The sequence below is a fragment of the Sceloporus undulatus genome, chromosome 8 (assembly GCF_019175285.1).
Source record: "Sceloporus undulatus isolate JIND9_A2432 ecotype Alabama chromosome 8, SceUnd_v1.1, whole genome shotgun sequence".
In the NCBI taxonomy this organism is placed as follows: domain Eukaryota; kingdom Metazoa; phylum Chordata; class Lepidosauria; order Squamata; family Phrynosomatidae; genus Sceloporus; species Sceloporus undulatus.
The window spans coordinates 1,920,786-1,935,306 of NC_056529.1; the positions used below are offsets into that span (position 1 = coordinate 1,920,786).

At 50.0% G+C, this 14,521-nt stretch overlaps 1 protein-coding gene across 1 annotated transcript; it reads left to right on the forward strand.

Annotated features, from left to right (window-relative positions):
* The first annotated feature begins 1,363 nt into the window (after positions 1-1,363).
* On the forward strand, positions 1,364-9,534 carry GOT2 (glutamic-oxaloacetic transaminase 2). The gene is given in 11 exon segments (XM_042438754.1): positions 1,364-1,594; positions 2,857-3,013; positions 3,318-3,440; positions 4,208-4,267; positions 4,401-4,562; positions 5,291-5,395; positions 6,281-6,423; positions 6,997-7,158; positions 8,099-8,246; positions 8,495-8,519; positions 8,522-9,534. Coding segments are annotated over 11 exon segments (1,260 nt in total). The 5' UTR covers positions 1,364-1,508; the 3' UTR covers positions 8,611-9,534.
* Positions 9,535-14,521: the final 4,987 nt, after the last annotated feature.

A 14,521-nucleotide genomic window follows, 5' to 3' on the forward strand; every position in this document is an offset into this window, starting at 1 on the left:
CCTGCCCAGCCCTCTCCCGCTGGCCTTTCTGCAGAGGGTCCCTGCCCACATCCAGACCAGGCCAGGAAGGGCCAGGACAGGCCCCTGGTGACCTCTTCAGGGTCTCCATCATCTCTGGCTGCAAACAATCCTTTCACGTCCATCTTCTGGTCATGAAAATCAGGACGAAGTAGGAGGGAGGGGAAGAAATATCACACAGCAAAATCCTTGCGGTCTAATGAATGTCACTTTTGGAAAGTTCAGCTGACATTACATCTTGGTTTCAAAAAATAATAACCATCCAAGTTCACCGCTCTCAGCGTCATTCCGTCTAATTGGCAAGACAGAGACGCCACAAATCTCACGGATGGACGCTTGATGAGCTGCAAAAGACAGAGAGCATCTGCGAAGCCGGTCTTGAAGGCACTGAGGCCAAATTGGGGCAGGTCAGAACAAGAGCTGCCCCAGCAACGCTCCCCTTCCAAGCGGCCGGAGGAGCCGCTCTCATCAGAGCCAACACCAAGAGGATCTTATGCTTCAGAAATCCAAAAGTGAATTTAGCAGCAGGAGTCCTCTCTCTGTGTGTTTTGGGAGGATATCTTTACCCAGGGCACTCAGTGGAAAGGAATTGGCCCCTTCCTTAGCCGCTCTTGCAAGCACCTCCCAGGGCCTGCCTCTTATGAGCGGCCGTCAAACAAACCTCGAAGGGCTGGCGGTCAAGTGGTCAGCGCTGGCTCTCTCTCGGCTTGAGAATGATCGGTTGGCAAGAGATGCTTTGGGGGCAATTCAGAAATGACAGGGCGCCAGGACCAGAGTCTCAGGCTGCATCCACACTTCACTATGCCACTGCATTTAATGGGACTTGAACATCCGCAGGTTTTGTTATCCACGGGGGCCCTGGAAGCAAAACCCAAGCCGCCTTGAGTCCCTGGCAGGAAAGAAACAAACAACAACAACAATAATGATAAACGCAACGGGGGAACGATGGGAAATAAAGGTCTTGATGCGAAGCCAGGCTTTGTGCTTAGTGGGTGTGTATAATATGCCACTGGCACGGGGCGCATCCAGCCTGGCTCCCGCCTGGTGCTTAACTCTAGAGACTGAGGAAGGCGAGGGCGCCCTTTTATGCCCTGTGGCGGACCAGAGGGAAAACCTTGTGCCCCGCCCCTGGATCCTGATTGGCCGCTAGAAGCAGAACAGAGAGCTTTTCCCAGCCAGGACCCCTCCGACGCTTCTTCCTTCTGTCAGCCAGACTCCACTTCATTTGGCCCAGGACTGCTCTGGGAGGCCAGCCTCGCGACCCTCTCTCCCTGGGGCAGCGGAGAGAGCGTGGCTGCGTGACCAGACCCAGGCCTCCGGCGCCACAGGCTGCGCTGGTCCTCCTCGGTCCCTGCTGCCGGTGGGCGCCGGGGCGGGACATCTCTCCCGGAAGGGGCGGGGCTTCCCTTGGTCCTCCTCTTCCGGAGGAGCTCCGCCTCTCCTCTCCCTGCCTTCCCTCCGGCTCCGGCTGCCACTCCGTCCGCCTCGCCATGGCCCCCTGGAACCCTCTCAGCCGCCGCATGGCCCAGCTCCTCCTCTCGCCCCGGTGCCTGCCGCCCCTTTCCGCCCGCGCAGGGTAAGCAAGCGGAGGCCGCGTCCACACGAGACACTCGACGCGTGTCTGGCCCACCTCGGGCCTGTGTAGGGCGACCTTCGCGCCCTTGTGTCCCTCGGCGCGGACCGTAGCCCTGGTCGCTCTGGAGAAAGGAGGGAGAAGCGCGCGCGCGCCATTGGTCGCCAGGAAGGGCGGGCACGGAAGGGCCTCTCCTGATTGGCTGAGGTGCGGCTGCCCTTGGAGAGGCCTTGGAGGGCGCCCCAAAGGGGATGGGGATCAGGGAGAGGAGCACGCGGCACTTCCGGCTCCCCTTCGGCCCCTTTCCGCCTCAATAGCAGGAAAATAAGCCAGCAGCCCCGAGTGGTGGGGGATTCTGGGAGTTGTAGTCCCCCGGGCCATGGCAAGTCTCCTGTGAGCAAGCCTTGCCAAGGAAGCCCTGTTATAGAGCCGTCCTGAGTCAAGCACAGAATACACTCAGTCAGAGGAGGGGCCTTTCCAGGACTCTGGGGAGCAGGGTTCGAATCCAGCGCACAGCCAGTGAGGGGCCTTGGGCAGCAGCAGGCCACACTCTCTGGGCCTCAGAGGGAGGCAAGGCATTGCCCTTAAAGGCAGCTCCCTGCCCTAAAGAGACACAGTGCAAAAGGAGAAGAAGGAAAGGGGTCCGTTGGCGTTGGCTCTCTCTCCCTCTGGGGCCAGGGCAGCTGGGCTCCTTCCTTTGGCCAGGCCTGATGGAGCTGGCCCTGCCTCTCTCCCTCTGAGGCTGGAAGATGGCAGGAACAAGCCCAGGAGGCCTCAGTCGTGGCCAGGAGGGCGAGGGGGCTGCTCTCCTCCTGGGAGAAGGGGGTCTGCCCAGGCTTGGAGAAAAGGACCTTGAGAGGCAGCGCCCCAACATCTCCATTGGGAAAGGGCTGGGTCCATGGCACACTGCTTCCCAAAGGCACTTGGAGCGAAGGAAGGATGCCACAAGCGGCATGAACCCTGGGCCATAGCAGCCTCAGTGTGGTAGCCTTGGGGGGCCTCTAGCCATCTTGGCCCGTCCTTATTTAGGCCTTGCCTTAGTTCCTAAAGAGCCCTCTGGGTAGCAATAAGGGAAGCTGCTCTTAGGCGTTCCTCTCTCCCATTCCTATTCTTATCAAGGGCAGCCGGAGCCCTTCCCGGGCGCCTCCCAGACGGGGCTCTGCTTAGCTTCCAAAGCCAGAGGAGATCAGGTTCAGGGTGGGCAGGGTGCCTGTGCTGCGGTTGTGAGCGCCAACCAACCTGTTGTGGTGACTGTTGTGACGCAGCTCCTGGTGGGCTCAGGTGGAGATGGGCCCCCCCGACCCCATCCTTGGCGTGACGGAGGCCTTCAAGCGCGACACCAACAGCAAGAAGATGAACCTGGGAGTCGGTGCGTACCGCGATGACAACGGGAAGCCCTACGTCCTGAACTGCGTCCGCAAAGTAAGTCCGCTTCCCTTGAGCTCTTCCTCAAAGTGAGGCCTAAGGTGCCCGAGTCCAAAGCAAAGCAAATCCTTTGCTGGGTTGCTTTTTGCAGCACTAGGCAATCCTGTCTCCCATTCCCATGGACTGGGAATATCCGTTCTTTCTCCTTGAAACCAGTGAATCATCCTGCTGTCTGTTTTTCGCTCTCTCCTTCTGAAGTTTGGACTTCTTAGCTAAGACAGATCAGCTGAGTGGTCATTTGCTTTCCTCTTTGGCATGCAAGGGAAGCAAAGGAGTGAACTAGGTGCCTTTTCTCTGCCAGGCGGAAGCCCAGATCGCAGCCAAGAAGCTGGACAAGGAATACCTGCCCATCGCTGGCCTGGCAGAGTTCAACAAGGCTTCGGCGGAGCTGGCCCTTGGAGAGACAAACGAAGTTATTCAGCGGGCGGGTAAGGACAGAGACTTAGCCATAACTAGTCCTTGTTTTCAAGCAGTGGATTCTTACGCCAGATACTCTCTCCCAAAGGCAACTTTTCTCCTAAGGAAGCACAAGCCTGGAGCCCTGGCTGGGCCTGGGACAAGCAGAGGGAGACCCTTTCTCAGCCCAGTTGGCCAAATGCAATGTCAGAGAGGGATCTGCATCCCAGTTGTGGACAGATCCAAAGGCAAGAGAGGTGGGAGCCCAGGATACCTTAGCTTAGAAACTGTTATGATCAACAATCAAGGCTTAGAAGAGGTTGTTCGGCATCTGTGAACAGGACAAAAACCTCTCTCAGAGGTAGGAAGCCGCAAATAATGGTGGCACGGAACTGGAGTGTGGATGACATCAGGAAGTTCTTCCTCATGGCTTCTTGGAATTGCCTTTCTTGTAATTTGCGAGTTGCAGTTAAATCAGCAACACCTTTAGATCAGTGGTCCCCAAACTATGCCCTTGAAGAGATTTCGGACTTCAGCAACCAGAAGCCTCAGCCATGTTGACCAATAGTCTGGGATTCTGGGAGCTGAAGTCCAAAATCCCTTAAAAGAGCACGATTTGGGGACTACTGCTCTAGATTGACTGACAGTCTACATTCAAGGTGAACTCCTGTAAATTAATAGGAGTTAATAGGTAAAAATGCATCCTGCTCTGCATTTGCAGAGCCCTTGAATCCCAGGATTGAAAAAAGGGCAGGATATTGATGCTGAAAATGCTGATGATCTTTTCCCTTGCAGTATGTCACTGTGCAGACAATTTCTGGAACGGGATCTCTCAGGGTTGGTGCCAACTTCTTGGTGAGTCCTTATTCTACCGTCACAAATCGGGGAGAAAGGGTTTGTAATTTTTGCTCCGCTTACAAATGATCCCTCAAGCCGCCTGTAGCCTCTGGCACTACTGAAATGGTGCCTCTTCCTCTCCTTGGTGCAGCAACGTTTTTTCAAGTCCAGCCGCGACGTCTACCTGCCCAAACCCTCCTGGGGGAACCACACTCCCATCTTCAGAGATGCAGGGATGCAGCTGCAAAGCTACCGGTACTACGACCCCAAAACCTGCGGCTTTGATTTCTCTGGGGCCTTGGATGACATTTCTGTAAGTTGAGGACTGAAGGCAAGCAGGTTGGGGAAGTTTGGATCACAGAGGGCTTTGGGGTGGGCAGCTGCAAAAGGCCGATCCAGGAAGGGTCTCAGTTCCCTTTTGCTAGCAGGGCCGTTTAATGTAATATTTTGGGGATACACAAGCTGGATGTTGGAGTGCTCACATTAGTCATTGGTAGTGAAGTCTCATAGAAAAACCAACCAACTCTTCTATTGTGAAAGACATAATTATTTTCTTTGGATGCTTGAAGCAAATCTGGGTGGTTGGATAAGGAAGAAACCCTGATTCTCTTAAGGAGCTCTTAACACCTCTTAACATGGAGTCGGCAACTGCCATGGGTCTGCTGCCCAGGTTTCTGTCCTTGGGACCCTCCGGGGGCTGCTTGTCCTGCCCCAAAACAAATTGGAATTGGCCGAAGGTCCACTTGTGGTTTCAAAAAAGCCAGTCATTTTTGCTGTTAAACTGCACAGAGTTCCTGCAGCCCATTTAAAATGTGAATTGCCATCCTAGAGCCTTGCAGGAGGGGCAATTCATGCACATCCTCCCCTTTTTTTAGCCAGAAAAAAGATGGTTGGGGTCATCTGGGGCATTCAGGACCTCAAGAAGAGGTAGCCCCATTTTGCCCACCTTTATCAGAACAGCTCAGTAAGATTCCCTAAGTATTCTCTGTTTGTGGCCCATCATTCTCTCTCTCTCTCTCCCTTTCTCTCTTTGTATTAAAGAAAGTTCCAGAGAAGAGCATCATCCTCTTCCACGCTTGCGCTCACAACCCAACCGGAGTGGACCCTCGGCCTGAGCAATGGAAGGAGTTGGCAGCTGTTGTGAAGGTGAGCAGCAGTGGGGCAGAAAGAGGCAGAGGTTCTGTATTACTTCCATTGTCTCACTGTTCTTGTCCTCCTTCTTCATAATGTTAACCTGCAACCATTGGGGCCTGTTAGCCTTCCTTGTGTTTGGAGCATTCCAGCATACAGACCTGAGGTGCTAGTGCCATGCAGGCCCTAACAGAGCTCATCCCTGGGTCATTAATCTGGTCTGTTGATCCTGAAATGGGGGTCTTTGGGAAATGAGCAAGGACTGCAGCATTGTCTTGGGTATCTCTCAACCTGACTTCACGCCCTGAAGCTTTTCTTCTTGGTTCTATTCTACTGTTTGTTCAGAGTTTCATGAGGGACTGGCCACATTCCAGTCCTGGCCAAACAGTCACATTGCATTCCACTTCCACCTCAGCTAGACAAGTCGTGTTGTGTTAACCAAGCTTGGGTTTACAGAGGGATTGTGTAATTCTGTTAAAGCTCCGTGGACTTGATGCAGCAGGTTTAGAGCTCTTACATCAGTTAAATATGCATGAGGTTTGACTGTTTGGGACTTGGGTCTTGAAATGCCCAATTGGAAAGTCATGTGTGGGAAAACTAGAAAGCGCCCTTGATCTCCACGGACGGAGCCAGGCCTGGGCAGCTGTTCAGTGAACAACAGACCCAACTTCAACACATTCCTCAAGTGATTCAGAACATTTGTAACTATTTAAAAAGCAGTGGAAATTTGGTTTTTACATGATTGAAAGTTGTTGTTCTAAGTGAATTGTTGACCTTCTCAAACCATGACAGTCGGTGCTTGGTCTGGCAGGGTTGCAGACTCTGCCTTTTCTTGCTGCTGCTTTAGGGAAGTAGCATCACTCTGGCTAAGCTGAGATGAGCTGCCTTCTTCTCTTCCAGAAAAGGAACCTCTTTGCCTTTTTCGACATGGCCTACCAGGGCTTTGCCAGCGGGGACATAAACCGGGACTCCTGGGCTGTCCGCCACTTCATTGAGCAAGGCATCAACGTTGTGCTCTCCCAGTCCTACACTGGGCTTGTATGGTAAGCCTTGGAATATGTGTGTCCCTGCCCTGGCGCCATAGGAAGGGAAAGCTGCTTAGAGGATTTGAGAGAGGTTTCCCTTCCACTTGGTGATCAGCCCAGACTAGGAAGGCATTTCCCGCTTACGGGGCTTGGACTTGGACCACGCTCTTAGTTTTGCAGAGGCCTTTCCAGGTTAGAAAAGGAAGCATGGCAGCGCTGGCGAAACTGCCTGTGGGAAATGACCCTATGCGCGTGTCATTGGTTGCAAAGCTCTTGCCAAAACACCATAGGTTGACTTGGTTTCAATTGAGTAATTTTCTTAGAAGACTGGATTTTAATGATTAAATCACTAGGGAGGAAGATGCTGTTCAGCCATAATGATAAGGACTTCCTGATACTGGCACCGCTTCTTGAGTTTTCTGTTTTGGTTTTTGTCAATCTTTGTGGCAGTATCTGGGGGTCCCAGCCTTAGAAACAAGGCTCCCTCTGGCATGAAGGCGCCTGTGTTCCGACAAAGGAAGGATGGCCAGGAGGACCCTTTCTCTCTTTGGGGAAATGGGGCGGCCTTGCAGTCTGTGCTTTGCTTTCTAGGGGAGCGGGTGGGGGCCTCACGGTGGTCTGCCAGGACGGGGAGGAGGCCAAGAGAGTGGAGTCCCAGCTGAAGATCCTCATCCGCCCCATGTACTCCAACCCCCCCACAATGGGGCACGGATCGCCCCACCATCCTGAACACCCTGATCTGAGGAAGGAGTGGTAAGCAAGGCCAAGCTAAAGAGAAGAGAGGAGAACTCAGGGCCTGCAGGGCTTGAGGGGACATGTTAGTGTCAAAAAAAGCCCTTCAGATGTGGGGCAGTTCCTGATGTTTTTGCCTATCTGGCCTTGTTCATGCTTGATGCCAGATTTCACACCTGGAGCAGCCACAGTGGATCCAAACCATGATACTTATTGGGACAAGCAAAATGTGCAATTCCATTTTACAAGCTTTCAAAGTCACACGGCTTCTTTTTACATCAGGCAAATAAGAGAAAAGAATTTGAAGATGTTAGTCAAGGCCTTTGCTGTTTCTGTCTTAGGAGGGCTCTTTGCAGGCTGCCGCAACCTCACCCTTTGCCCTGCGGTCACTGGTAGATTTCAAAATTAAGGAAACTTAATGTCTGTTTGCAATTCAAATAAGACGTTTCCTTTGAATCCTGCATGTCTCCTTCTTTTGTGAAGCAACAGGTGGAGAACCCTGATTTCTCAAGGGTCTCATGTTTGCATCACTCACATATCCTTAGGAATAAGCTGCCGCCTTGCCAGGGTCCCCCTCTGCCCAGTTGGAAGGCAGAGGCCTGATCTTGGACTGAGGTTTCCCCACTTCTACTTTAGAGCTCCTTCCACCACCATCCCCTTTTTTTTCCTGGTGAGGATCAAAAACCTTAAAAAGCGAGAACCGCAGGAGTGTGGTTATGCAGTACCTATGAAGACCACTGTTTGTGTCAAGGCAAGCAATGGGGCGCATTTCCCGGGAATATCACTCTGGTTTCCTAGTTGGGTTGCCTTCTTCCTTTTGGATTTCTCATGATGAAACTCCTTTGGATCACGATAGAAGGTGGCCAGCCTCCTAGACCCTCCTTTGTCCTCTGCCTCTGTTTCTCTGTCGCTCACTGCTCCTTCGGTCTCTGCATACTTTCCTGGCTCTTTCCTGGCACAGGCTTGTGAGGTGAAGGGGTGGCCGACCGCATCATTGGGATGCCACCCAGCTGGTGGACAACCTGAAGAAGGAGGGCTCCTCTCATAACTGGCAGCACATCACGGACCAGATCGGCATGTTCTGCTTCACGGGGCGAAGCCTGAGACAGGTAGGAGGAGAGGCCCGACGTGGTGTACATCCAGAGTGGCCTGTTTCTCTTGCAGCAGAGAAGGGGAAGGGAAACAGAGAAAGAAAAGACCAACTGGTTTCATGGATATAAAGTCACGGCTTTGGGTGTGCTTAATATGCCATTCAAAGATGGACTGTCACAATATTTGCAATTTTTTCAAAGAAGACACTGTCGCAATACATTTCGATTTTGAGAAAGAAAGAAACAGAGCTTTGCTTTGCCTTCAGGTGGAGCGGCTGACCAGAGTCTCCGTTCAATGACGAAGAACGGCCCATCTCTGGCAGGGGTCACCTCTGGCAACGTCGCTTACCTGGCCCACGCCATCCACCAGGTCTCCAAGTAAACCCGGTGCACCCAGCCAGATCACTCCAACAGCCTCCCTTGGGCCTCTTTGGACACTTTGGCTGCCGGTTGCAGGGGAGGAAGAAGAGAGGAGAGGCAGTGACGTTGCCCAACAAACGGTTTTGTTTCCCCTGAGCACTTAAAAAACACTGCTGAATGTATTTCTGGTGCAGCCCTGCCTCCCCTCCTTTAAGATGTGTCTCTCTGGGCTTTAACCAAAAATGGAGCCTTTCATCCTTGTAATATTTTTTGTAGAGGTTGCGGTGGGAAATGCTGTAGTGAATGTTTGCCGGTAGGCCTTGTCACGGGCGGCCGTGTCGCCCAAAGGTTGTGTGCCACTTGCTTTGTGGGAGTTGAGGGCCAGGCCTTCCCTCTGCCCTGGGATTGGGGGGTCCCCAGACAGACTCCTAAGCTCCTTTCTGTGCAGAAAAGCACCAAGTTTGCAAAATTTCTCCCCCTCCCTCTCAGAAAACCTCAACAACCTTAAAAGGCCCAGTTGCTTTCAAAGGAAGGCAGGTGGGGCTGTTCCTGCGTCTGCATTTCTTTCCGGGAGGAGGTGCAGGCCAAGAGTCATGGCCTTACCTTCTGCTTTCTCACAGATTTAGGGCCTCAGTCCCTATTTTTGTGCCTCTGGGGAACTGGGTCACAGCCCCAGGATGGCAGTTACCTCCCTTCTTGCCAAAACACGTTTGCACCATTCCAATCATAGGTAGGTAGGCTGGTGGTAGCATTTTGCTTTGAAGCCAAATAAAAGGCAGACAATAGAATAAAGTTCCTACTGCTGTTTTGGCATTCAGGTAACAGATAAATTGCATTGCTTGGGATTTAGGAAAGCTCTGTTAATTCAGTTCTGTCCCAGATTTCCTTTTTCCCCATGTGATTCTTGCAGTCGTTGGGCAAAAGTAAAGCTCCTCTGTGAAACTGATATTGCTACTGCCTCTGGTTCTGTTGGAAACATGGTGCGGCAAAATGTTTTATCAGCAGTGTGCAGGGAGGTTCCCTTGTGCAGCTTTGCGCACAGCAGATTCAGGCGGTTCGCATATCTTCGGGAAGGCACCTGGGAAAGCCGCCTCTTGCGATGAAGCCTAGGAGCATTTTCTCTCTCCGCTAACCCCTTCCCATAATTCCCCATGATCCACCTTCATAGAAGAATGTGATTTATATAAACTGCCTTCCAAAAGATAAAGGGGTTTACAAAATACATACACAGATACACAAAATGCATAACAATTTCCACACCAATACCACACTACACCACTAAAATCCATCCCCATCCCTTAACTAAAATAACACCACCACTTAACAAACTTAATGCCTGGGCCCCACAGCCACCTCCAGCTCCCAGAATTCCATAGCCTTGACTCATTCTTCCCACACTGATAGGATACAGTCTGCAAATGGAGGATATCATGAGTTTTTGAGGGCGGGAGGGCAAACAAACCCAGCTCCCAAGAATTCCAAGCAGGGACTGAGATTGGAGCCTTAGAGAACTCCCCCCTTTTTATGTGCGTAAAAGATCCCAATTAGTTAATTAAACAATTAGTTACAAAGCCGGTAGTGCTGCTTAAAGCTTTGGATGCTTTGGGCCTAGCTAACCTACTGGGCCTGCTCTTGATTTGAACCCCCACGACTACATTTCCAGCGTGCCCTTCGCCCTCCTGTGGGCGGAGCTGCGCCGGCCGCCACGTGACCCGCAGCAGCTCAGGCCTGCAGCTGCTCAGAAGGCGGCGAAGGGCGAAGCAGGCAAGTGAGGGAAGTGGCTGCAAGAGGAAGAGACCCAACCGAAAGGGGGGGTCCAGGGGGCTGCCCTTTTCCCTCAGACAGACCCCTAGGAGAGTGGAGCAGGGGGCTCGTCTTCCCCATTCCCCCTGGGGCTGGGGCTCCCCGGTCAAGCCTGCCTTCCTCGGAAGGGGAGGGGTTCCCTCTCCCCTCGGAACTCCCAGAGGAAGGGTCTCTCTCTCATTCCTCCTCCCCTTAAGACCCCCTGGGAGAGTGGACAGCAGGGGCCTCTTCCCGGCCTCCCTCCCCCATGGACATCCCTTTTCAGCCTATGGAAGAGCCCAAGGACCCCGGGAGGGAGGGAAGAAAGGGTCCCTTTGCATTCTACAGAGACCTTGGAAGGGGAAAGGTGGCGTGGGGGCTGCCTCCCCCCGATCCCCAAAAGAGAGGGAAAGGGTGGAGAGTCTCTTGTCCACTCCCCCTCCCCTTGGAGCCCCTGGAAGAGTGGAGGGGCTCTTCCTTTTTTCCTTCCTCTCCCCCCTCCCTTGGGGTGAGGGCTCCTCATTCGAATCCTGCCCCCGTTAGAGGAGGGCTCCCCCTTTCCCCCTCCATAAGACCCTGGGAGAGGGATGGGAGAGGTTCCCTTCAAATCCTTGTTCAAACTGGAAAGGGGGCCAAGGGCCCCAGAACCCCTAGAGGGAGGGAGTGTTGAGGGGGCTTTTTTCATTCTCCCCTCGAAGGATGGGGTCTCTTTCTTCCCTCCCTCCCCCCCCAGAGGAGCCTTGGGAGGGGAAGGGTGGGTGGGGGCTGCTTCCCCCCCAGGACCCCCCAAAAGGAAGGAAGGAAGGCGAGTCCCCTTTCCCATCCTCCCTCCCCCTTCAAATCCTCCAATCCCTGCCCCCCACCTTTAGCTCCCTCGTTGCCTCCTCTCTCCCCCCAATAGGCCCCTACAGAAGGCCCCCGCATGCATCTGCTCCACCCGCCCCTTCCCTGCTTTCTTCAGCTCCCAGGTGAGGTCCAGCACAAAAGGGAGTACAAGGACATGGCGCCCTCTACAAGTCCCTGCTGCCCAGGACCTGCAAGCGCTGGTCCAACAACGGAGAGGTCGACATGGCCGTGCAACGTCTTGGGGGGGAGAGAAGGTTGTCCAGTATTTAAACCAGTCTGTAAGTAGCTGAGGGAACGTGGCAACCCAAGGAAATCTCTTAGATTTGCAAGGAAAAGTGGGGAGTGAAGGGACAGACAAGCTGACAGGGGACAAGGGAGAAAGGGAGCACTTGACATCTTGCAGTATTTCCTGTTTTCCTTTGGGCTTATCTCGGCTTCAAACTCTGAGCTTCAGTCCACCATTAACACATTACATTTATCTCCAGAGTTGTCTTTGTTCTAGCAACCCAGTGAATGAGAGAGCTTAAAGTCACCATCTCATCCACAGCCCTGCTCAGATCTGCAAATTGTGCCTCCTGATGGAGTCTCTCCATCTGGAATGCAGTCATCTTCTCCTCCTCCTTTTTATTATATACCCCTTTCCCCCACATTTGGAACCTCAAAGCAGCTTCTTGTTTTCCCAATCACTGCACCTTGCCAAGCATTATTGCCTTCTGTGGAAACATAGAAGGAAAACATCTAATCCTAATTTTCCTAGAAAATGTACGTCTCACAAAGGTTGGCCCCTCCGTACCATGCATTTTCAATGCCACGATCCAACCATCCGTGGCTTGAAATATGTATGTATGATTATAAGCATGATGAACACATACAATTTCCAAAAAGCAAACCTTGATTTGTGCCATTTTATATGAGGGACACTGTTGTACATGTATGCCTCTTCAGCATCCGTGGATGTGGTTTCCACAGGAGGTCCTGAACAAACCTCAGCGGATACCAAAAGCCCACTATATAACCTAAATACCGGTGACAGGTGAGACCTTCTGTTGAAAAAACACTCCTTGTTTTAAAACGGATTTAGGAATTATATCAGTGTGTGGTGTGAACATGATAAGAACAATGTGAAAGACCAGGAAAGCTTATGTTTCCCTCACCCAATCCTCTGCAGTGCTGAATGGTTCCCAGCCTTGGTCCTCAATGACCAGGGGCTGGGTTTGTCAAGGGTAGAGAAGATCTCATTCTCCTCTGAAGGTCAGTGGCAGCCAGCAAGGCTCTTTGGGATCTATATTATTTATTTTTTTAAATAGACTTTATTGTGGAATTATACACATAACCACACAGCACAACAAAATCTAAACAGTGAATCAAATCAAACAATAATAAGAAAAGAAAAAAAAAAAATACACTTACTTCAAACATTAAATACATTAACCAGATATCTCACATATTAAAAGGACTGACCAGCTAACACTCCTTGTGTTACATCAACCACCATTATCTTTCATACAACCATGTCTTCCACCTTATCACCGCTTTCCTTTATATTTCCTGGTAACTCTTAAATCATACTATCAGTATATATATAAAAAAAAAAATCTCCATTCTACTGAGCAGAGCACGAAAATTTTATACATTCCCAAAGGACATCTATAAAACGTTTAAACCGAGAGAGATTTATCCTCTTTCTATCTTATTCATGTATAGCAGATTATTCCCAAAACACACAAAAAGGGACATAATTGTATACAGAGAAAGACCATCGTTATCTTTCATTTTTAACAGCAAGCTAAGGGAGAGAGGAAAGAAGGCACACCAGATGTACATAGAACCCTACCAACATTTATACACTGTCTATCTAATCTAATATACTATTAGGAATACTTTCCATTTCATCTCATGTATTCTAATACTTTTGTCCATTCTCCTCATTTTCCCATATGGAATATTTTCATCACGCTGAGAGCGCCATCTGCATCAATATAGGGAACTGACCCAGTCTTCTCATTGGGAGTTTCCTGACTCTCCATCTTTTGGCATATAAGATCCTAGCAACAGAAACCAATATGTCAAGATCTTTACATATTTTTGCTCACTTCAAACATCCCAACAAGATACTTCTGGGGTTTTTTCCAGCTTAAATCTAACAATATTTATCTCACCTATGATCTCATCCCAAATTTTTTTAGCCTTCTACAGTGGAATAGGTGCCTGTTGTGCAACTACACTTCCCACAAAGATGATTGTTTTGTGATTTATTTTAGCTAATTTCACTGGTGTCAGAATGCCACTAAAGTACATTTTGTACCAATTCCTCTTTAAATTTTGAGCTGCCGATAATCTAATATTATGTTTCCACGCTTTCCCTCATAAAACTAAATTAATGGAATGGCCAATATCTTTTGCCCAACTTAACTAGATTCCTGATAACCCCTGTTCAGTATGCCAAGTTAGTAATAAATATATGTCTTTCCCATGAGTCCTCTTTTACCTCCTTCGTACCTAATATATCTCCCAATCAGATTTTTTCCCCCCGTAGCCCCCATACTTTTAAGTCCTCCTTTGCTCTTTCTTGAATTTGCCGTTATTCAAAACAATTTAAGTTTATATCTACTAAGCCTAGTCTGTTGGGTTTAGTCTCAAATTTTTTCTCTTTAACAGATCTTTATAAGTGGGCCAATCCCCTTCTCTATACATTTCCGTTCATATAGGGCTTCCAATGGGGAAGACCCATTTGGTAAGCCAGTAAACAATTCTTTTCTTAATTTTTCCAAATTTTGAATATAGAGTTTCTAATACAATGTTAATTATCATTCTGTTTGCTTTTTCTTTTTCACACGAAAGAAATGCATGTAACCAAACTGAGACCTTCTGATTTAATTCTATTAATTTTTTGTCCTTTAAACGTCCATCCATTCTTTAGACCAATCAGGCAGTTTGCTTCATAATATAATAGTTTGGAGGTTGGGAACCGCCAACCTCCTATTTCTTTAGCATTTGCATACTTTTAATTTTATTCGGCGGGGGGTTTTTCCCCTCCCAAATAAACTTCATCATCTCTCCTTGCCAGAATGTTGAAAATTTTCTCTGGTGTTCTGATTGGTAAGGTTTGAAAAAAAAAATACTTTTTGGAAGGGCACACATTTTTACTGCTGAGATTCGTCCCAAGAATGAGAGGTGTAATTTGTTCCACTTTATGAAGTTCCCTTTGATTTCTTTCCATACTTTAACATAGTTCCTTATCGAACCGTTCATTTGATTTCTTTGTCAATTCTACCCCTAAATATCGAGACATCTAACAAAAAAAC